Consider the following 22,974-nt stretch of genomic DNA (forward strand, 5'->3'; position numbering starts at 1 on the left):
CGCGTGGGAGCGCGCGGGGATTGGCGGGTTCGAAGCGCGGCTGCGCGTGTGCGGCGCCGCCCGGAACTGCTCGGCGCGGCGGTCGCTCTGGAAACCGTGCCGGCGGCGCGCGGGACCGAGGCCCGCAACGGCGGCACCGGGTGAGGCGCTCGCGACGGGCGGCCCCGAGGGGCTTCGCGGCCGGCGGAGGCGGGAGAGCCGCGGGTGCGTCCGCGTCCGCGTCCGGGTGCCGCTGCCTCGGGGCCGGAGCACGAACGGCGCGGCCTCCGTCACGGCGCGCGCCCGCAGGCGGCTGCGCTGTGCCCCATGAGATGCGGTGCGGAGCGCGGCGTGCAGCTGAGCTGAGCCGGAACCGCGGCCGCAGGTCGCGTCGTAGCGCAGCCGAACGTGCGGTCCGGACGCTGCGGTTCCTGTCGGTTCCTGCGGGCCGGCTTCGCGCGGGGCTGACGGGCCGCCCAGGGCCGGTCTGCGCCTTTCGCGTCAATGCCGGTTTTGTTGGAGCTGCAAACGCAGCCAGAAATGCCATCCTCGCAGCGTGGTCCTTATGGAGTCTTTGTACGCACGTTACCGTGATTTAGAAGCACTCTGTCGGCTCGTGGCAGCGTTCTGGTGCACTGCTTCCATCCGTGGTTACGTAGGCACAGGCGGTCCATAGGAATCCATCCATAGGAGTGGACTTTATGCCTTCAGTGACTTCCCTGCAAAGCTTATACGAAACCTGTCTGAAACTTGAGCCGGTGTCATTGGGCCAGAAGACACTTCTGCCAGGCCTGCTGTAATAGTCTTGTTTGAGAGCTGCTTGCTGCTGTGTGTTCCTGTTGAAATGCAGCAGAACTTCATGCTTGGAAGGTCAAAGTATTTTTTTACAGATGCTGATGGAGATCTCAGTGTTTTCCCCACGTGCCGTCGTTGTCACTTGGCTTACATTGCTGTCTTCTCTCCTTTTCTTCCTTTTGCCTTCTGAATTATTTAAAGCCCGTGGCACATCTGAGCGTGGCAGGAGAAGTTTCTTCTGGGGAATTGCAAAGGAGATCAATGCGATGTGAAAATGAGCGCTGTCTCTCTGTCAGGGTGGAAATCCCTTCCTAGTTTGCTAGGACTACGTTTGCTGTCTGTTTTCTGCTTTCCTTGCCACCAAATGACAGCAGCACTGATCTTAGAGCCTGGTGAGAGATGAACCTGGTACGGCTGTTACCAGTCCCTGGAAGGAGAGAGCAGAAAGATATCAGATGAAGGAAGAAACTGGTTGCTTTCGTGTAGGCACTCAGTAGGAAGTCAGCCATGCAAATGGTTGCATCCAAAATAGAATACTGTGTTGTTAAAGATCACAGCGTCAGGAGCGTGAAGTACCGGAAGAACAGAAGTAGGAGACGTGGTGAGAGCTGGTCCGAGGTGTGTGTGACGTTGAGCAGATGGTGAATGGTGAGCTGCCTCTTAGTGCTTCACAAGTGTTCTGGTTCAGATAAGGGAACTTCTGCTGTAAGCACTTAATAAGAAGGGGAAGCTTTTGTGCCGCTGAGTTATGGAGGAACAACACGATGTGATGTGCCACGGGGCCTCTCCAAATCTTTTAATTTCTTGGCTCTTTTCTACCTTTGTCCTGCTGTTACGCTGCTCACCATTCTGTTCCAACCTGGCTGTGGCTGGGCAGTGTGCAGGATTGGTGCGGTGATGTGTTACAGTGGTTGGGTACAGCTGTGGGCAGAAAAGGCAAAACAGAGCTGAGCGAAGTGGAGCACGTTGTTGGAGAGATTCACGATTAACCCTCTTCATCAGCTTATGTACAAGTTTTGTGCAGACTGTTTCCCATCTGGTGTTCCTTGGCAGCCTGTAACATTTAGTGGTGTTTGAGTGACTGCCTGGTGGGCTGGGAGAAGCCTGATGTCCAGTGCTGGCACGGTGAGGCTGTCCTGGCAAGCAGTAGTGAGATTCAGATGTAAGGTCAGGTCTTAGTAACACATCTCAGGTTTTGCTGTTCTTCAAGGCGCAGAGAAGATGCTACTCCAGCATTTTGCATCAAAAATCTCGTTGCGTGTAGAATTAGTTCCTTGTTGCCTGACTAGTTTTATTATAAGGATGTTAGTTATGTTACACTGCTGGCACTTTGTCTTCCTTTTGTATGTTGCCATGGTGGGAGCTTGCCTTACTGCAGGGTTTAGATGGCTAACTTGTGGTGGTGTCCTTAGAGTTACAAAGCATACCTGTGTGTCCTTGTGTTAGCTCCTTGCCTGCTAGGCGGCAGGTGTTTAGCTGTTTGCAGGGAAATATTCTTTCTTGATGGGATATTCTATTCTGAAAGATGTTCTGTGAGAGAGACGCTGAGAGCGGTGCCACCTCTGCACTGCTGGACTTTGCTGTTCCTTATGTCAAGGTATCAGTGCAGTGTGTGCAGTACACGTGCATTGGCTGCTGCTCTGTGTTCCCATGTTTGCTGTAAGATGTGCGATATGTGCTGGTGGTTCTGTTTGTTTTTGTCAGCAATGCGTTCTCGGCCTGTAAGCTACTGTCCAGCCTGCATCATTGCAAGATGCCCGAACCATTTCTCTTTACAAACCTGTATTGCTGAAGAGTGCCTAATAGGGCACTTCCTCACTTACTGTAGTTAATAGTTGGTGTGGAACCATGATGGTACTCTGATGAACACACCAGCAATGACAAGATGGTGTTTTTCTCTCACTCATGTATTGCATTGTTGTCTGAAGTGCCTGGCATTTCTTTCTGCTCTTAATGAGTGATCCTGTTAAAAGGAATGCATTTGTATTTCAGTCTGATTGTTGTGTTAGGCCAAAAAGAGCTGTAAGTGTAGGGAGAGCAAAGAGGGTTTGTTGTACGTGTGAGGGCCTGGAAGAGCTAGTCTTCCTCTGCCTTGGATTGGAACGCACCACGTGGCGAAGTCAGTTGTGTTTAGGTAACCAAAGAATGTAAAAATGAGATCAAGCCTGTTTAGAAATAGGGCAGTAAATTCAGCGTCTCCACTGTGACCGTGTTTGCCATAATGCAGCAGTGTGCTAGCAGTTAGATAATCCATGTTGGACTCTGCTCTGGAGCTGTGTCCGTGCTTTCGTTTTCAGCTGAGGGCGCAGTGTGATCCTCACTTTGCTGTGAGCAGGCTTTGTCTCAGACATGCTTGCTGCCTCTTGTTTTTTGTTTGGTTGGTTTTTAGTGTCTTGAGAGTTAGGAGGATCTTCTTGCTAGGATCTTTTTTAAGCTTGTTAAAAAATCAAATTGTGCACTAGTATAATGAATTATTCTTTAGTCTCGTAAAGCAGTTGTAGACTTTAATGCAGAATTTGTTATTGATTTTTCCTTCTGTTATTTAATGTTCTCAGTAAAGCAGTTTTCCAGTCCTGCTTCAGGCTGTCCTGGGCGTCCTGGCTCTCGGTTATCTCTGGAGCTTCCTCCCTCATCCATACTGAGTTAAGGACGTGCACAAAAACCCTTTTTATCCTTTTCAGTAAATGTAGCAGTAGGAACAGGCTGGGGGCAGAAGTGAAGAATTGGGTCAGTTGGATCACAACACGAAGGTACTTGCAAGTGTCATAGCTCCTGTTTTTTGTGTGCTGTTTGACAAACTGCTTTTGTCACCTGTATGGAAGTACTGCTGGTGATACTGAAGCAATTAAGTCTTGAGCATTAATTGGCTAACGAGAGAGATGAAATAATTGTATAGATCAAGGAGTCAAGGTTCCAAGTTTCCTTGTTGTAATCCCGTTCTTTTGGTTCATACAAGGTGGTTACCCATGGGTCAGTCAGTTCTAGCAATGAAACAGCATTCTTTTGATTCTTCTGATGAGGAGCAGATGATTTCCTATGCAAAAAATAGCTCTGGGAACAGGAGAGGAAGCTTTGTGTGCAGCCTTCTGTTGGCATGCTGTAAGTGAAATCCTGGTCTTGTGCAGAGTGTGTTGGTAGGGTTCCTGTTTTGTTGAACAGGTGTCACGTGTGGCCCAAAGCTGATACTGTGCCCTTTTTCCACCCACTCTGGGGACTTTCTGCAATAATCAGCGATGTGGCTTAGTTTCACGTGGTCTGATATTTGTCAGTCAGCATGGCAGATAGATCTGGGGTAGAGGAGGAAGCATCTGGATCAAGCACATTAGATGCTGGTATTAATGTATTTACTTACTGCTTGTCTGGTGAGTCTGATAGCATAGGCTGGGTCTTCCCCATGCACTGTGTAATGACAAGCTGTGCAGAGTCTGCTCTACCAGGCATGCTCCTAGTTACAAACCCCCACTGCTCTGCCCTCTGGGTGCAGCCCACCTGTGTCTGACTGGGGCTGCGCTCAGTGATACAGTGGAACGCTGCTTGTGTTGGGTCCTTGGTCCTTCATCTGGAGCTTTGCGGTTCATTCTGAGGGTATCTGCTCTGTGTGTAAAGCCATCTGGAGGAAAGGTGATATCTCAGGGCTGGAATTGCTCCACATTTGCTGTTGACCATGAATAAAACCTCAAAGTCACTTTGTCAGTAAGGGTTTTTCTGTGTGGTGCCAGCTGATCAGCTGTTGAACTTGTGTTGTGCCAAGGTCTGGAGAAAACAGCTGCTTCCCAGCATCACACTGCTGTGTTAAGGGTTGTTCAGAGGGGAATGGTTATTACTACACAAATTCTATTGGCTGTGCTGTTTTCTATGCAAATACAAGGTTAAATTTGAAGTAGAATGAATTAAGTTTGGGGGGGCTTATTTTATGCTTCTACGTTAATAGGTGAATTTAAATAATATCCCTGGACACCATTAAAGACTAAAATTGTGGTTTGTCTGGTTCCAGTTGTGGTTCAGTTCCTCTGGACTCACTGCTGGCGTTTCTATGTGGATTTACACTTTCAAGGCCTGGAATCAAACTAACCTCTGTATTTCAGTAACAGAAACATTGCTGTGTTTTTTTGTTCCTTGGTCTGTCTTTGTCTTCACATGGTACACAAAGCTCTGCTTTGTTTTCAGGTAATCTATTGCAAGATTCTTTTCCTGTTCTTTCACTTATGCTGTAGCTGCTCCCTGAAAGGAAATTCAGACTTGGTTCAGCATTGGAAAATTTGCCGTGATCTTGAAACAGCCACTCTCTGTAGCTGATTTTTGTGAGGAAATAGAATGCATGTGGTTGGTCTGCCTCGATTTGTACTTTCACCGTGTCAATTCTGAATCTCTCAGCCTTTGATGACATCATTTGGCAGATGCTTCTGTAGCTTTGTGAAAAATAACAGATGGGCAGAGGAGGCCTTGGTTTGTTGCCTCCTTTAGGTAAGGCAGGACAAGCTGGGCTGGGTGTGTTCCGGTAGCCAGCTCCCAGTGACTGGTGGGAACGTGGCTGCCAGGCGGCTGATGAGCACAGTAATGAGTTTTGATCATCAGCCATCCGACAGTCTTCAAAAAGGAAATATGGTCAAGGGAGATGGTGAGAGGAGGGAAGGAGCCAAGGATGCTGCTGGGATCTTGTGATTTAAGGAGGTAGTGTCTGCGAGAGTGTTCATGGTTGTCTGCCTCCTTAATTTGTAGTTCATCACTGATTATTGTGCCTTTAGTTGGATGTGGACCAGCTCGATGTGTCCACGTCAGCCACCTGAGGCCAGCCATGTGCCGTGCGGTCAGCAGGAGGTGGGCACAGGACTTCCAGCAGCAGGGAGGTGGCACCCACTGGAGATGGCATGCAGGATGGACATGGAGCCCAGTTAAATGAAATAGTAGAAATGTGATGCAAAGCATATTAGTAACTTGTGGTTCCCTTGTAGTGCTGAGCACCAGGACTGCTCTGGGGCGATGAATGCAGGCAGGGCAACCTGCAGCTGGCTGCTTGCGGGAGTTGCCTGACTTGAGTTTGTGCAAACCTGTGCAAAGCAAAGACCTGTCATGTCGTCTTCCCAGTGCGTGGGTTACAATGGTATTTAAAATGTATGTATCATGCTTTGTAATTGCTAAAGTATACCCACACCCACTTGTTGATGCCAAGTAGCTCTGGTGCTGAGCATGGAAGGACAAAGTAGTTGTTTGACTGGAAGAACACTGTGAATGGTCTGTTTGAAAGATGCTGTCAGAGAGGAGGGTGGAGAGAAGCATGAATATTTGTAGCTGGTAATTGATGAAACAAATGAGGAGGCATTGCCTTCCTTGACAATTAACAGTATAGAGATGGGTGAGTTCTGGTGACAACTTTAAGTCTGAGTTCTGTTCTTGTTTTGTGACATCTCTGCAAGATGAAATATGCATTTGTGAATTACACAACTGTATGTTTACTTGCAAAGGAAGGTAATATTAGTGCTAAGCAATAAATACGTCAACTCCTCTACTAAAAATATACTTTAAAGTGGGTAAGCTTCTGAATAGTTTCTTTTTGGTAAATGGTTTTCCCTGCCAGCCTAAACAGGTCTAACTTCTGAGCACTGGCTGCTGCAGTCCCTTTGAAGTGGAGCTCATCCGGCAGCACTGCGGCACTTTGCAATGTGTAACCATGTAGAAAATAAGAAGGCAAACAAAAATATCCCTTTCTTTTGGGGGGAGGAAGGGAAAGGGAGTAGAGCTTAAACCTCTGCTGGCTTCCGTGCTCCTGGTGTTCAGAAGGGTGGTTTCCAGAATGGGCCTCTCCAAGTGGGATCGTGGCAGCCAGTTCTGGCAGCTGTTCACATGTAAAGCACTTTGGAATTGGTTTTATGTTACACCTTTTATTCTGTAGCTTTCATCCTTTATGCTTTTTGCATGGAACTTCATAGGGCCAAAAAATACTAACAGGGATAAATGACTTGAATTTTCCAACAGAAGAGCATTGTTTTTTGTTAAACTTGCTTGCTTGCTTACAGGAATTGCTGTGTATATATGAATGTTTTGGCTCTGGCTTTACGTTCTTGATTGACATTTCCTGCTTGGTCGTAGCAGTGTTATGCTTTTACATCAGCTACAAATGGTTGTGAGTTATTAACGGGATGTTGCGAGACTTCAAGCCAAGCGTCTTGTGTTCCCTTTGCAGGAACGCAGCTGAATGGAGCTGAAAGGGCCACAGACGAAAGAACTTGAACACGTTTCTGAAAGTTTAAGATGTGTCTGACAGTGACTTGCTTACCTTAGTAACAAAGAAGAGTATTTCAACAACAGCTTAGGATACCTGTATGCCAACTTATTAACCTACTAACTGGAACGGTGTTCTGACAACAGTTCTCCGTAGCAAACTGCTCGCCTTGCTACAACGGTAGTGTTTTCTCTACTGATAATGCAGCTCAATGGAGGAAAGTAATGTTTTGATAAGCATGCGAGAAGACCAGTCTTTTCATGTGCGATACAGGTAAGATGATGAATTTTAGTTTGGATAAGTACTGTTAATGTTAGGAAACTAACCATGTTTGCAGTAGTTTGGTATCTCTGTTACTACTGAGATTGAAACAAAGCTGAATCGCTGCTTCCTTGCTTTCCTTCATTTCTGAAGCTTGAAAATTCACTTTCATTATATAGTAGGTTAGATGGATAATTCTAGAACTGAGTGTGGCTGCAGAACAGCATACGAGTGTTTGTACTTCTGTTGTCTTTCTGCTTGGACTGTGAGAAAATGATGCAGCGTATGATCCCTGCGTGGCAATACATGCTGTCTCTTCGTTTAGTTCTTGGGTTGCCTCTGCAAACTATGGAGCTTTGTCTGCTGACATTTTCTGTACTTGTCCCATTGCTGTTGTGACAGGCACTGTCATCTAGAGCGCTGTTTTCCTTACCTATAATAGATTTGATTGAGTGATTAAATACTGCTTTGATACTTTGAACTAAATAGTCGTATAACTGCAAGTCAAGAGGATATGTCATTTTGCCTCTGAATGCTTTTATCCTTTTTCTTCTGGAATCCACTTTATAGATGTGAGATGAAATGTTAGCGTTCCACACTCCTCCTAATGAATTTGAACAACAGAAACATTGTGCAGTGCACTGTAATTGAGTGGCTGCTGCTGGGAAGGGTAAATCTTGCAGCTCATTTAACAGGAAGGGACACAGGAACAGTGGAATGATTGTTTGAGAAAGAAATGCAAAGCGTGGTTCTTGTGCGTCCCCCTGCCCTCTCCCCCAGTCCGCCTTCCTTTGGAGGTGTTTTCCTCACTAACAGAAACACAGCACCACCCTTACTTGTAAGATAGCACGTGCTGTGGCTTAAGATTAATTCACATGAATGTGAAGGTACTTGTGTTATCCACTCGTAACAGCTTTCTGTCAGTGTTAGGTTGGTTGTCTTCCATTTCATAGAAGTACAGTATTAGTTCTGGTTTGCAGTGCGCTCAGCGGGAGGAACTTATTCGTGGTCAATATGGAAAAAAATGGTAAATAAAATTTATTTCAACTCTTCTCTCTTTCCTTGCTAAAATCTGCATACACTGGCTTTGATAGAGGAAATCACTAATGATTGAGCTTGGTATTTCTGCTGTGGTTGTGGTTTATTGGATGCATCTAGCTGATGCCTTAGGCCGTTCCCAGACAATTGCAGAAGATCCTTGCTCTCTAATGAAAGCTGGGGCTGCTCAGGTTACTGTTATGACAGTAAATGAGCAAAGAAAGCCGTGGCCAATTGCCTCGTTTAAGTTGACAAGCCAGAAATAACCTTTCCAAATTTGGTGAGCATGGGTAGAGCAAAATGTCTTACAGCTTTATTCTGTATTTCTCTACAAGCTCAAATGATAGTATTCGTGCCTTATTAAACCTTTCTTTAAGAACTGAGGATGGAAGTAATCTGAGGAGCATTTGAAAAACATGGAGATGTAATCCTTGGTTTTTGTTTTCACATATTAAACTTCTCTGAAATTCAGACAAACTTTCTCACTGTCATTCTGTTGGAATTAGCTGTACAAGGAAATTGGTGGCCCGCTCCTAATGCAGAGCTTTACTGCAGGTCTGTTCCTGACTGCGCAAGCTGCCGCTTTCTCCCCACAGCAGATGAGTGGCACACAGTAAACTGGCTTTAGCAAATACAAAAGTCTTACGCTGATGGAGAAAAAACTGTTCTAGTGTCAGCTGGTGACTTAAAATGAAATGCTGATGTTAAAAACTGTGACTAATAAGTAAGGATCTATAGAGTAAATATTTGTACAGCTGATTTGTTTTGGCCCCCTAAGTTCATGCACCAAAAACTGACAGCACTTGTAACAAGTTTGACTAAACACAGTGTTCCAGTGCCATGTAATTAAGTTGTCTGGACTGGTCAATGTGCTGTGCTTCTACATTATGCATGGAAACCAGAAATAAGGTAGGAATGAGGAGCAGCCTGCCATCTGTAGTGTAGGACTCTGTGGCATTAGCGATTCTTTTCTCTCTGAATTCAGGAGAGGCAGCAGGTGTTTTTGGTTTTGTGTCCTCGCATGGATCTATGTGTTTCACAGCATAGTTACAAGGTAGCACTCCACCAAACAACAAAAGTTTTCAGAAATCCTTTAAGTAGGAATTGAACGGAGTAAAGCTAAATTAGCAGTGTTAAAAGACTGTAATATAATCAGTGTAATCTTGTTTTCTTCTTCTTGCTTGATTTCTTACCAGTTTTCCATTCTTTATTTTAAGATGCAAACAGATAAAGGATGGAAGAGTCCGAAGGGGATTAAAATGGGGAGGCCTGGATGGAGGCATATGCTTAGGGGTTGTATTCTTAGAAGGGTCAGGTTTCAAAAGAGAACATTAAGGTCAAAGAAGACGAAAAACCAAACTAAACCAAAGCATAAGGGAGCCAGGAAGATGAAGAGCTTGGAGGCAGAGATAAGGATGAGGTAGTTTTACAAATGAGAAATTATTCAGGAGATGCCAGCCTTTCAGGGAGCAGGTGGAGGCAGAATAATGGAGTATTTCCACAGTCATGTCTGGAAGGAAGCTATCCTGTCCATCAGGAACAGTTTCATTAGGAGTACCCAGATGAATGGGCCTTGTTTTCTTGTCTCTGTCAATTCAGTGCGTCTTTTGTTTAGCCATTCTGTGTTGAATAAGTAAGTAATTTGATTCAGCCCTTGGAACAGAGAAAGTAATTTCATATTCCGCTTCTAACTATTTAATGACTTCCTAAAACATTGATAACCTGCCTCTGTCTGGTCTGCTGCCCTGCTGATTAACCATTAGTAGTTAGAACAGTCTCTGATGGGTTTCTGACTGTATAACAGTTACGTGAATCTAAACATGTCTGATTTTTCAGAGCAGTCTTCCAAAGTCCGTAACAAATATATATTCATATATACACATTTTCTGGGTCCATTTTTGTACTCTGTGGATAAACTTAGAAACCCTTTTGCTCCAAAGTGGTAGAATAACTTAATAATTGCATAGCTCTTCTGAAGTGTGAATAGAATGTTGAGTAGAAGCAACTGTAGAAAATGAAAATATTTTGTTTTATCTGTTCTTATCTTTTTATGGTGTATTTAGACTTAGAGAATGTGAAAGGCCAGTAAGAATGGATCCATATAGCTTCAATTTGTTGTACAGATTCCAACTAGCTGTTGAAGCAACCTTCCTGGAGGTGTGCTCATGTACTATTAAATGCTGACTTCTTTTTTACCCAAACAGTTTTTAATTCTCGTTCTCACTTACTTCCTATAATTCTGGTTGAATTGAAACAGCTGATACTCATCAGCTTATCTTTTCCGTATGGGGAAGAAAACACAACACTGAAACCAGAAACAAACCATGTCTTCCATATGTGTAAGTGTTACTAAACCAGGATTGCAGAGTCATAAGATTGTTTCCCGTTCTTTGACAAAGCGGTAATGCTGCCTTGCCATCCGGCAGTCTTTGGAATGATGTGAAATTTCTCGAGTGCAGAGAATACCAGAAAAATTCCTGGTCCACAGCATTCTCAAATTGCAAATAAAGCCATGATTCTTTAATGGGCCAAATCAATTCATACATCTGGAGTCTGGTGTAGCATGTTCACTTTTTTTTTTCTTGCCATATAGGCATTTTACTGAAAGCTCTACTGCAATCCTTTCAAGCTAAAAATGAGAGGAAATGAACACGGTTGTATAATGTTCTAACACTTTGCACTGGGGAGCACCATATTTTCTAGCCATCACTTTAATTAGGCATGTCAGTTAACATGAGGTGCCCGGAGAGAACCTCTTTGGATAGGATTAAGATTACCCAATGATGTGTTTTAAATCTTAAACCTTCAGTTGCTGATGGTGTAACATGCTGTGCTTAATCATTTCTGCCTTTTTCTGTCTTACATTCAACACCTGCACAATGTAATAAAAAGCAAGTTGTTTGCTCTAGCAATAGGAGTGCTTTAGCTTCTCTGAGAAGCTTCCAAACTCACCATCATCACATGTGTTATGGATATCCAACCTGAGAAGTCATACCTGGGAAGAACTTCATGCTTCAGTTACCATTGGCTATTTGCATCATTACTGACTACCGAGCAGACAGTATTTTTAATTGCCAAAGTTAAACATGTCTGTCATCTCACTGTGCTTAAGTTGTGGAATGTCAAAGACCAGCAGGTATGGTACTATTCTGTGGTAGTAGCTTATTTTACTTACGATCCAGATTCTTCTGGTTCTCTTGGAAAGTCAGTAGGTTTGTCAGAAATGCTTTCTTCTTACTCAGGTTTCTGTAGAGTGTTGTATAAACTATTTCCTTTCTGATTTAGAAAAATAACCGTAAAAACTGCAGATACACTAAATTTGTTGCTGTGTCTTGTAGAAACAGCTGTCTTCTAGTACTGCTGCTAATACAGCTGTTGGAAAAGCAAACATTTGTAATTGTTACTGATCTTGCCTATGAAGGAAAGTAGGCGTATGTTTTGAACTAGATTTCTAGAATATTAATTCTTACAACCAGGTAGATATTTTTATTTGATATTATTTGATAACAAAGATATATTAAATTATGCAGAACATTCTGTTTTGGACTGCAGTGCCGAACAGCCGACACACAGTCCCTCTAGAAGAAAAACTTAAAATTGACAAGGCTGTGTCCAGCATTTTTTGGCAGCATTAGCACACACTTTTTGAACTATGAGAGAATGTCTCTTATTACGTTTCTTCTCAAAAAAAATCTAAAAGTAGAATGGTGGCATTTTTGTAAGCTTTGTTAAAATGCGGATGTTCTGAAAAAGCTGGAGAGTACTTCAGGACTAGACCCTAAAGCCGTCTTCCTCCCTACCTCTGCCTCCCTACCTCCCTCTTATCTCAGAATTGCAAAGTAGGAAATTTTAATGGATTGCTGTTAACACTTCATGAAATTTTAGCTTTTTACCTGTTGTATGCCTGAATTTGCAATAGTGGAGGTGCATATGAGTATTTTTGGCAGCCACTGTTCTCTCTCAGAGCTCCTTTATTCTTGGTTCAAAATGTAATCCACAGATTCACTGATATCTTCGTTACTGCTTGCAGTATTTTATACCTGCATAATTACAAAGTTATTTACTCATAATAATCCAACATATTCCAGTGCCTTCTGGACTTACAGCTTTTCATTAAAGTAACAGGAATTGACAAGCATTTTGTTAATTAAGGGAAAAAAATATTTTCCCTTACACTGAGAATTTTCCTCTAGTGACACTATAGGAAATAAAGTACAAAGTAGCAGTACAGGAAAGACCTATAGGAATTACATAGGAAAGTTGTGGCCTTTGGTACATGAGAACATTTGGACTTTTAAGATGTTTGTTTTTAATAATGCATTTTGTAGGTAACTACATTAGTTTCCTACCAGTAAAATTGACTTTTTGGGGGACACAGAGTTGGAAGGGAGAAAACGATTGCTGTTAGCCGCTGTAAATACTGCCACATGCATTTGTACCTATGTCTCACCATTACAGCGTTCAAGTCTTTGTTTATTCTGCACCTGTAAGCCTATTAGTAAAAAGCTAGGGCTATATTATTACATTTGTCAAAATCAGTATTTGGTGCTAGTCACTTGAGTTTTAGTTCATTGTTCTGAAGTTATCTAGATTGTGAATACTCAGCATTTTAGGATCCCACAGATTCTGTATATGGCCAAAGCAGTGTTTGGATTTCTTCCTCAAGACATAAGAATAAAAACAGTTGAAGCTTTTTGTTCCATCACTATGTTTGCATATCACTGCTCGAGTGCCAAGTTGTGTTTCAGGCTTAGCTTCTGTTATGTTAGTGTATTATGGTTGTTGTTTGTACTGTGGCACTGACTTCCTGTCCTAAACAAATGGAGGTTACCCTTTGAGTAAAATGCACCTTTTCAGAGCTCAGGATTATTGGACAAAATACTGCATGCAGAGTGACAGGTGTCTCTTCTTACTTAACCTGTGCAGGATGGAGGCTTCTTGCCTGGAGCTGGCTTTGGAGGGTGAGCGCCTGTGCAAAGCAGGAGATTGCCGAGCTGGTGTGTCTTTCTTTGAAGCAGCTGTTCAGGTTGGAACTGAAGACTTAAAAACACTCAGTGCTATTTACAGCCAGCTTGGCAATGCCTATTTCTACTTGCATGAATATGCAAAGGCCTTGGAATACCATCACCATGATTTAACTCTTGCAAGGTAATCTTGTGTCTTTAACCCTGTTCTTCATTTCATCCTATTCTTGTAGAGGTGAGCAGCTGGCTGTTGGTCTGCCTACCCAAACCTGCTAATACTAGATAATGCATAGATGTGGTGACAGGAGAGGGCTGGGGGCCTGGTAGGTAACTTGATTGCCCTTTAACCTGGGAGCTAATGCTCAGCCTAGCACCATAATCCTAGTACTGACTGAGGCCCTACCAGGTTTGTGGATAATTAAGGAGCTTCTTTAAATCCAACCTTTCTTTACCCTTCTCTGTTCCTAAAACTCAAATCGTCCTGGCTCTCTTGTTTAAAGTATAAAACTTGTTCATGTTTCTATTGTGTAAAACTCACAATACATTACACCAAAATCTAGAGCTGTGTATTTCATACACTATTTATTATCTTATTTTAAATTATTTATTATAGATCCAATAAAAGACACACACTCTAATGTAGGACTTAACCACGATATAAGCAAAAATCTATTTTTCCCGCCCCCTTTACTTGCTTAAATGTGGTAACCACAGAAGTGCCTACATTCAGTAAGCATCCTTGTGGAAACCTGCTGCTTTGGTATCAGAGGTACAGTGGCTCCGTGGTGACCTTTTGCCTTAATCTCATTCAGAGCCTAGAAGTGTAGTATTTCTTCTGAGCTTTTTGGGAGACCAGTAGGTTTACTGTGTAATAAAAGTCAAGGACAACTAAGAAATAGTTAAAACCTTCTGCCATCCTGGGACTGCCTTTTTGTATAATCATTAAGAATCAAATGTTTCCCTAACGATAGACTGAACCATATTTCTGTGATTGCCTTTTAGATATAAATGAATGGAATATACACATATGCTTCCATTTTCTTTTCATAAATTCTACCACATACTGATTGTTGGCTTGGTGTTGAACTACTTCACTTCTGCAATTTTAGGACAATTGGAGATCTGGTGGGAGAAGCTAAAGCTAGTGGAAATCTGGGCAACACCTTGAAGGTACTTGGGAACTTTGAAGAAGCTATTGTTTGTTGTCAAAGACATCTGGATATTTCCAGAGAGCTTAATGATAAGGTGAGTGACGCTTAGGAATCCGGAAATAAACTCCTAAGGATACTTATTAGTGAACCCTGTTGTTTGGTGATGAGTGTGCCATCTTTCAGAGGAAATTAAATACTGAATAGTCCATTATTTCTTATAGCTGATAAGAATCTGTCAGTTTTAAGATGGCTGTGCGCTCCTAGAAGACTTTGAAAATAAATTCTTTTAATAATTGGCCTCAATAATTATGATATATCTTATACACCTCAAAAGGAAATGATAAGCTATACAGTTTGGTTGAGGAGTGCAAGTGGGTGTGACGTGGGTAGACAACGAGAGCATACTCAGAATGGGCAGAGCCTGCATTGGCAAGTAGCGAACAGACTCCTTTCTGTGGGTCGCACTAAAGGTTGTTGTGACACAGGAGCTGGAAGCAGAAAGTTTTAATGCCTTGCCTTGCTGTTGTTTTAGGTTGGAGAAGCAAGAGCACTGTATAATCTGGGAAATGTTTATCACTCTAAAGGGAAAAATGTGGCTTGTGCTGGGACACATGATCCAGGGGAGCTTCCAGAGGATGTGAAAAATGCTTTGCAAAAAGCTGCTAATTACTATGAGTAAGTAGTAGCTCCAAATATTGGTGATTGAGAAGATACATTCATCTGGTTTGTTAAAATATTGAGATTTGTGGAGCCATGAGCTAATAAGCTAAGACCTGTGAATTTCTTCCTTTTCAACTGGAGAGTACACCATTTTTTTGTTTAGCTATCATTTTCAATGTACCTTTTATTACCGGGTAAGTCCTTCCCCTACATTAGAGTTCAGCGTTACTCTTAGAACAAGACTGAGACAACTGAATTTTGTGTACTCTCATATAATATAGCATTTTTCTTAGAAGCAAGCAGGCCAGCATGAACAAGAACACAATTTAGTATCTCACGTAAAGTGTTCACTACTCTGTGGAGGAACCGTGGTTGCATAAAGGCCATTGAAGTAGGCCAAAGCAGAATACTCTGCTTTTCCCTTCATCTAATTAGGACATAGATCTGTTTAAATGACTGCGAGGAAAAAATAACTTCAAAGGCACTAGTCTTTCTTTTCTCGCTTCTTCAAACAGGGAAAACCTGACAATAGTCACAGAGTTGGGTGACAGAGCAGCACAAGGACGTGCCTTTGGAAATCTGGGGAACACACACTACCTTTTGGGCAACTTCAGGAGTGCAGTTTTAGCCCATGAACAGGTACAGCAATGTGAAATATCACCAGTTGCTCCAGTCCTCATATACATGTGTTTTGTTGTATACTCATGAGCTTTTTAATGCAAACTTTAGATCTTAAGGCATAGCGTTAAGTCTGGCTGTTCTTTTCAAGCAATGTTGGCTTAAAAAACAGGGTTGGAAAATCAATGGCTGTTCAATGTTATGTGCAGATGTATGTTATGAAGTACAAAATGTGATTAATATGCTTATTTCACATTTTTAAGCGTCTCCTAATTGCAAAAGAATTTGGTGATAGATCAGCAGAAAGAAGAGCCTACAGCAATCTTGGAAATGCCTACATATTCCTGGGTGAATTTGAAACCGCTTCTGAATACTACAAGTTAGTTGACTGCTTACATTTATACCTCTTCTCATAGAGTCAGTTTCAGTTGTGTTGGTACTTGAGCTCACTGTAGAACAGCCATCTCTTCAAAATATACTTAGAAAAGGGCTGCGTTTGTTTAGTAAGAAATATTCAATGTTTTTCCCTACTTAGGTTTTCTAAGACAATGTAAATCTTGATCCTTTTTGTTACCTGTAAACAGATACTTCTCAGCACTGTGGATGTCTTCCTGTTGATGCACATTTATACACCTGATTCTAGAACCAGGCACTATTGCCTTAGGTCTTAGCAAGTTGTGGAGTGATCGATCAAAGTAACTTTTTAACACACCTGAGATTATTAGCTGTCTCAGGTTTTACTCATCATCTGAAGTTGGCAGTGCGTATCAACATGGTTTTGCATATTATTTTGTGTTTGTAATTAAGAGTTTTCTTCTTTATCTCCAGACATGTATGCAGGCATGTTGCTGCTGTAACTCAGGAAAATATAGGCTCTGCAAAGATGCAGTAAAGGGCATCTTCCTTGGACTTCAGGGCTTGCCCATTATTCTTGAAAACTGGAAAATATAGTACCTCAGTATTGAGGAGATTCTATTTAAATTCTTAACTAGCAGAGATGGGTTGGCTTGGTGGTTATAGGTCTGTCTTGCTCAAGTTGATGGAAAACACACAGTCATTATTCTAATGTGGATAATAAACTGTTTCAAGTACATAATACCAGCAAATCACCTGTAAATTGTTGATGAAGCAATACATTAACACTGGAGCATGCAGTCTGAGGGCTCTGTCTGCTCTGAAGTAAACAGAAATGGAGTGCAATGAATGGGAGCGGAAGATGCCTATAATCTCATAAGATTTTGCAAGGCAATTTATTAGCAGCTAACTGGTCGTTCTGGTGTCCCAATCTATTTAGTTTATGTAACAGATTTTTACTTGCATAAGTAGCGATCTGTGAGGTGACTAACCCTTTCTTTCAGGAGGACATTACAGCTGGCTCGGCAGCTTAAAGATAGAGCTGTGGAAGCACAGGCCTGCTACAGCCTTGGAAACACATACACTCTGCTTCAAGACTATGAGAAAGCAATTGATTATCATTTGAAACACCTTGTGATTGCTCAGGAATTAAATGACAAGTAAGCCCCAAGAGATTGTTTCACGTGTATGGTGCTTAAAGTAATTCTTGTTACTTCAGACTCAGCTGACATTGTTCTTTGTGCCACATTTGAATGTGAACTTCCTGCAGTGCTGAGCTTGTTTGGAACTGGTGGGGAAAAAAAGCTCATGAAAGTATTGCAGACAATGAATCCAATGAGAGGGAGGGTAGCTGATGAATGACTGTCTCTAAATCTTCTTTTCTTGGCACTGCCCTCAAAAATGAAAGGAAAAGCATGTTTTCCATGATTTGATTGTAATAGTTTAAATATCTTCACAGGAGTTTTCCTTCTGCTTCTCCACAAATGAAGAAAATAAGGGATGATGAAGGGAAGATAATCTAGTTGTAAATAATGCTTCTTTCAAAATTATTTGTAAAGGTGTTTCTTTTTTTGGGTAGGATTAAGTGTTTGTTTTTGTGGTGGCAGTGGTGTTTGTTGTGGTTTTTTTTATAGCTTTTAAATGCAGAAAATAAGCAGAATACCTGAATAACAATAAACCACGCAATCTGAGGAACAGAAAGGGGGTTATGCAGTGTTTCATGTTGCAAAACTATAAGGAGTGGATTAAATGGTTGCTGTAAATTTTAAAATTTAAGCTTTGGTGAGATTTGCTCACATTTAAGCTAATACCAGGTCACAGTTCTCTAATGAACATGGTGGTGTTGGAATAGTTTCTGGAGACAGTCTGAATTTTCCTTGGCACATTAATATTATTGTGGTGACATTATGAAAACCTGACCTCTGGTGTTCAGAGAGTACAAGAAACATATCCCTGAAGATGTTCAATCTTTTGCAGAATTGGTGAAGGGAGAGCATGCTGGAGTTTAGGGAATGCATATACTGCTCTGGGCAATCATGACCAAGCTATGCACTTTGCTGAGAGGCACCTGGAGATCTCCAGAGAGGTATGATTGCCACTCGTGTCTGTTGGCTGCCAGGTTTTTGCTCTCACTGAGAGCCTAGAAGAGGTTATTTTAGGCTTTGGTTTGTGCCTTTTGATGTACTTCATTAAAAAGACGGCTTTAACACTTTTCAATAAGACAAAGCCTTTTAAGCCCTTTTCTCTTAAGAAGTCTGGGAACAAAGTTTCCTTTGTATTTACATACGTATATGTTTTTGTTACAGTAACAACTGCTTATTTATTTGTTTACAGGTAGGAGATAGAAGTGGGGAACTCACTGCTAGACTTAATCTCTCAGATCTTCAAATGGTTCTTGGATTAAGCTATAGCACAAACACCTCCATGATGTCAGAAAGCCATGCGGTAGATAACAGTCTGAATGGTACGTGTTTTCTGACTATAGATGGTGTATTGTTTATTTTTTCCCCACTCCCACACAGAAACATAACTGGTACAGTGCTGGATCCCTTCAGCTTCTGCTTTTTCGGAGGATTTCAGTTGTGAATCGCAGGTTACTGTCTCATTTCTTCACATAACACATCACCTGAAGTTTCTAATCAGTCTTTTTTTAATGTGGCAGATGTAGTTGTTTGCTGCCCAAATTATGTCCTTCCTTTTTCCTGTTTGCTATTATAAGAACAGAAGGGGTTATAGTTAAAAATGCTTCATTTGATGTTTTTCTGTGTGAAGATCCATGCTCCTCTCCTCTGTCCCACGAAAGCAAGTTGCATACCTTACATCTGTGTGGTTTTTAAAGCTGCTTTTAGTACTGATTATTTATTCTCTTGTGAGTTTAGAATCAGAACTGCTTATCTTGAGCATCTGATGAACACAGGCACAGCTTTGAAGGTGACACCATAAACCTTAATGGCAAAACAAGATGAACTTTTTTCTTTCTTGAAGGTACCCGGCCAAGGATGGGACGTCGTCACAGTATGGAAAACATGGAACTTATGAAACTAACACCAGAAAAGGTTGGTTGGTGCCTTTTTTTTTTTTCTCTGCTGATGAGATTGCAATGAAACGTAAAGGTTTTTATAAGAGTTGAATGTTAAAAATGATGACTGACATCAAAAGAATTCTTGTAATCACTTCTTTAAGAGTGGTTCGTGTATGATGTAGAAAGTGATTCAGAACAGAACTCCAAAGCTTTAGCTCAGTCTTCAAGAAGTCTCTTTGGAATTTAAATGTGAGCTGGCAGTTCTACATAAACAATCCCAGAGTTAAGCTGAAATGGCTGTTTTTTCCCTGTATATTGGGCTATCTGATGGATTCAAGTGAGCCAAAGCATACTACCATGTTTAAAAATACAAAATGAAAGCTCAAATCTCACATGGTGACAGCTGGTGCAGCTGCAGCACTGTTGCTTTAAGTGCTGCTTTGGATATTGATTTCTAAAGATGCTGGGTTTTATTGCAGATGGATTTCCCTGCAGGGAACCCTTAAGCTTTTGGCAGTATCAGCTGTCTTTTCTTATTCTCTGAATCCATTTGTCTGTGGTATCTTTTAAAATATGTAGTGCCTGTGATTGTCTGCCCTAAATATACTGAAATGCTTCATGTGGATTTTTATAATCTAGTATTAGCCTAGTTTTGTGGCTTAGTGCTTATAAAGGGCTCTTTTCAAGACATTCATGTAGAAGTTCTGAAGTTTACTCCCTAAGTGTCTTTGATGTGTAGAACAACACGGCAGACACTAGCAGTATGTCTGATTGTACGGGATGCTGTCGTCTGGGATCTGGATCGCAGGTTGATCTCTAAAGGCTTTAGAATGAATTCTCTTTTGCTGAAAGACTGGATTGTGGCTACAGGCTCTGATGCAGGGTCAAGAACTTTTTTTGTTCCAATTAGGAAAGTTTGTTATTGTAGAGGAAGTTACCAGATCTATGGGGCACTTATTTTAGAAGAGAACTCAGGGGAACTCTGTCGGACTAATAAAGCTATCCCTGCTGTTTTCAGTGAAATGAGATAGTACTGTTTGCTCTTTTGCTGGCATTTTCTGCATTCTTCCTACAGTTTCTGCGTGGCCCTCAGCAATGAAAACATCAGAATGTTTGATTACACAGGCCATGAGCACATTGTAGTCAAATCAGTTGTTGCAGTCATAGCGCAGATCAGTAACAGTTGTGACCTCATTCAGGTAACGAGATCTCAATAATCACAGGTCAAGTAACAGAAGCAAAACCTAAGTTTTTATGTTCTAGTGGTTGGATAAAATGAATGGCATAAAGCTGCATTTTGGGAGGGAAAGAATACACAAATAAGAAATAAAAGAATATGTGATGAAAATGATTTTGTTTTTTAGGTTCAGAACTGGAACAGTGAGATCCTTGCTAAACAGAAACCACTCATTGCCAAACCTTCAGCAAAACTGCATTTTGTTAATCGACTCAAAGGCAAAAAGTATAAAAATGGCACCGCTTCCAAAGTTCTGCAGGATGCCAGTAATTCTATTGACAACCACCTCCCCAACTCTCAGAGGGTAGGTCTGGAGTCCTGTATGGATCATAATCTTGATTTGACTAAAACTTTGTACAGATAACATTTTTAGTTAAACACTAAGTTGATGTAGAACCTGCCATTGTCCTTCTGTCTCCTGGGCAGTGACAGCTATAAGCCTCTCCTGCTATTGGGACTACTACGTTTTCTTAATGGATTGTTTAAAATTACAGGTCAGCTTGCATGTATTTTATTTCTAGCATTTCTCCCAGACTCTGCTTCTCCTAACTTACAAAACGTAGCTTTTGGGATTTAGACAGCGGAAGGTATAATTAAGGGTATATTTTAAATTACTGCACTCTTCATGGAAGTTGATTAAAAAGAAACAGAGTCATTTGATCTCGCAGAGAGAAGAGTGCTGCTGAACACAGATCTAAGGAGCAAATGGCAATTTCATGGCTTATGGGCACTGGGGTTCTTGGTGGACTTACTTATACCCCTCAGAGTACTATTTCTTCCTGAGAACAAAATGTCTCTACTGGATTTTACCTTCCAGAACCATTTGCCATATTATAAACATGGCTTCTTTGGATAAATCTGTCTACAGGACTAGATAACTAAAAAAAATCAGTTTAATGAATTTCAGATATGCAAATATATTACTGGAATCAAACTGCCCTGCAGTTGCCTTAATTGTTAGGTACTTCTGAGTTACAAGTACCTCTAACTTTTCTCTCCTCTTCAGAGAAACAGTCGAGAAACAGTAGCAGACGAAGGGTTCTTTGATCTGCTGAGCCGATTCCAGAGTAACAGGATGGATGATCAGAGATGCCACTTCCAGGAGAAGAACAGATTCGCAGCTGCTTCAGTAGCAACGTCCTCTACTCCACCTAAAACAATACGAAAATGTAATTTATAAAATAAGATCTGTAGCTGACTTCAGTTCCTGTCAAACGCTGTTTTGAAAATGCATCTGAATGGAGAGGAACTTCGGTGCTTATTTGTGTTCCTTCTTCTTCCCTTATAGCTTTTTCTGCTTCTGTAGTCTCACCCCACACTGATGAATTTCTGGATTTACTCGCGAGCTCACAGAGCCGCCGCCTCGATGACCAACGGGCCAGCTTTAGCAATCTACCTGGTCTGCGTCTGAACCACCGCACCAGTCCGTCTGTGCTGGGCCACTTAATGGCCAGTAACAACAGAGAGCTAGATGAGGACTTCTTTGATATATTAATAAAATGCCAGGTAAGGCTGTGAGATCACTGGGGTTCAATTTGTGCATCCTGCTATTTAAAATCTTTGAGAAGGCTTTCATGCTTAGCACAAAGGTTTTAAGATAACAGTGGATTTGGTAGATAAGGACATAAAGTTAAAAAAAGAAACAACCTATATGTATGAAAGTAAAATACTATGTATATATCATATCTATGAACGTATATTGATACATATTTTAACATACATATTCATATATATTCTTGTATGTGACCTTGTTATATACACTTTTATATAGACATACATTCTTATGTGCGGCCTCATACACAGTCTATACATACACAGTGTATGCTTATATACTTACAGCCACTGTATCAATTAATTTAATACATATTTTAAATATATAATTATGCTAATATAAAATATATTAAATTCTACATTAGATAATAATATATACAAACAATATATTTAATATAATGCTGTTTAATATATTAAATGCGTTATATTTGTTATTATATATTTCATATTTCACAGGTATGTAGTGTGTATATTAATAATGTATTTCATATTTATGTAATTATATATTTATATTGATTTAAATATAATTTTCTATATTAACATAGTATTTTAAAATTACAAAATAACATATTAGTAATATGCTGTTATAGTATGTAATGTAAGATGTAATACAGAATATAATATTGTTAATAGCTATAAAATGATATATATATTGGATACTAATAGCATTATTATTAAATATATACCTATAAAATATTATAAAATAGCAATAATATAATTTATTGTATATGAATTATAAACATGTTATATGGATGTAAGTAATATAAACATAGATATTGCGTATATGTTGAATACCACTTAATATATACCAGCATAATCCAATTATGTAATAGATATCAAATATATGAATAGATATTGAGTTACTAAGAGGCTAGAAGTTATCGTGTTGGCATTTATGCTTATGATAACCAACTTAAGTGACCAATGATTAGCTTGAGGGATGCTGAAACTGAGGGAAAGCAGATGAGTGTGCATTCGGAACTGGCTTTGTTTGCTGGACACCTGATCTACCAGGAATTCTAACTCAGAAATGCAAATCCAGTAGTGAAGTTTTGGTGGCAATTAGTGATCATCACTAAAATTGTCGTAGCTTGCACATACTGTGAAGTATTGTTTCAAGTGAT

General features: G+C 41.0%; 2 protein-coding genes across 4 annotated transcripts in view; one reads left to right on the plus strand and one right to left on the minus strand.

Moving 5' to 3' along the window:
- The window catches only part of GPSM2 (G protein signaling modulator 2), a 24,414-nt gene continuing 1,440 nt past the window's right edge, over window positions 1-22,974 (plus strand). Inside the window, exons 1-14 of one of the 3 annotated variants that reach the window (XM_072342908.1) lie at window positions 13-140; window positions 6,956-7,267; window positions 13,220-13,441; window positions 14,367-14,502; window positions 14,941-15,083; window positions 15,584-15,707; window positions 15,950-16,065; window positions 17,045-17,200; window positions 18,018-18,126; window positions 18,375-18,504; window positions 19,026-19,096; window positions 20,427-20,603; window positions 21,306-21,468; window positions 21,588-21,805. In XM_072342908.1, coding sequence (XP_072199009.1) covers window positions 7,206-7,267; window positions 13,220-13,441; window positions 14,367-14,502; window positions 14,941-15,083; window positions 15,584-15,707; window positions 15,950-16,065; window positions 17,045-17,200; window positions 18,018-18,126; window positions 18,375-18,504; window positions 19,026-19,096; window positions 20,427-20,603; window positions 21,306-21,468; window positions 21,588-21,805 — 1,827 coding nt within the window. In that variant the 5' untranslated portion in view covers window positions 13-140; window positions 6,956-7,205. Of the gene's footprint in view, window positions 141-6,955; window positions 7,268-12,999; window positions 13,442-14,366; window positions 14,503-14,940; window positions 15,084-15,583; window positions 15,708-15,949; window positions 16,066-17,044; window positions 17,201-18,017; window positions 18,127-18,374; window positions 18,505-19,025; window positions 19,097-20,426; window positions 20,604-21,305; window positions 21,469-21,587; window positions 21,806-22,974 lie in introns of those variants that run through there. The other 2 variants (XM_072342909.1, XM_072342907.1) reach the window with 2 other exon arrangements.
- The window catches only part of CLCC1 (chloride channel CLIC like 1), a 13,405-nt gene continuing 11,610 nt past the window's right edge, over window positions 21,180-22,974 (minus strand). Inside the window, exon 12 of the mRNA XM_072342910.1 lies at window positions 21,180-21,450. The gene's annotated coding sequence lies outside the window, so the exon portion shown is untranslated. The remainder of the gene's footprint in view (window positions 21,451-22,974) is intronic.

Source organism: Excalfactoria chinensis, chromosome 8, assembly GCF_039878825.1.
Source record: "Excalfactoria chinensis isolate bCotChi1 chromosome 8, bCotChi1.hap2, whole genome shotgun sequence".
Classification (NCBI taxonomy): domain Eukaryota; kingdom Metazoa; phylum Chordata; class Aves; order Galliformes; family Phasianidae; genus Excalfactoria; species Excalfactoria chinensis.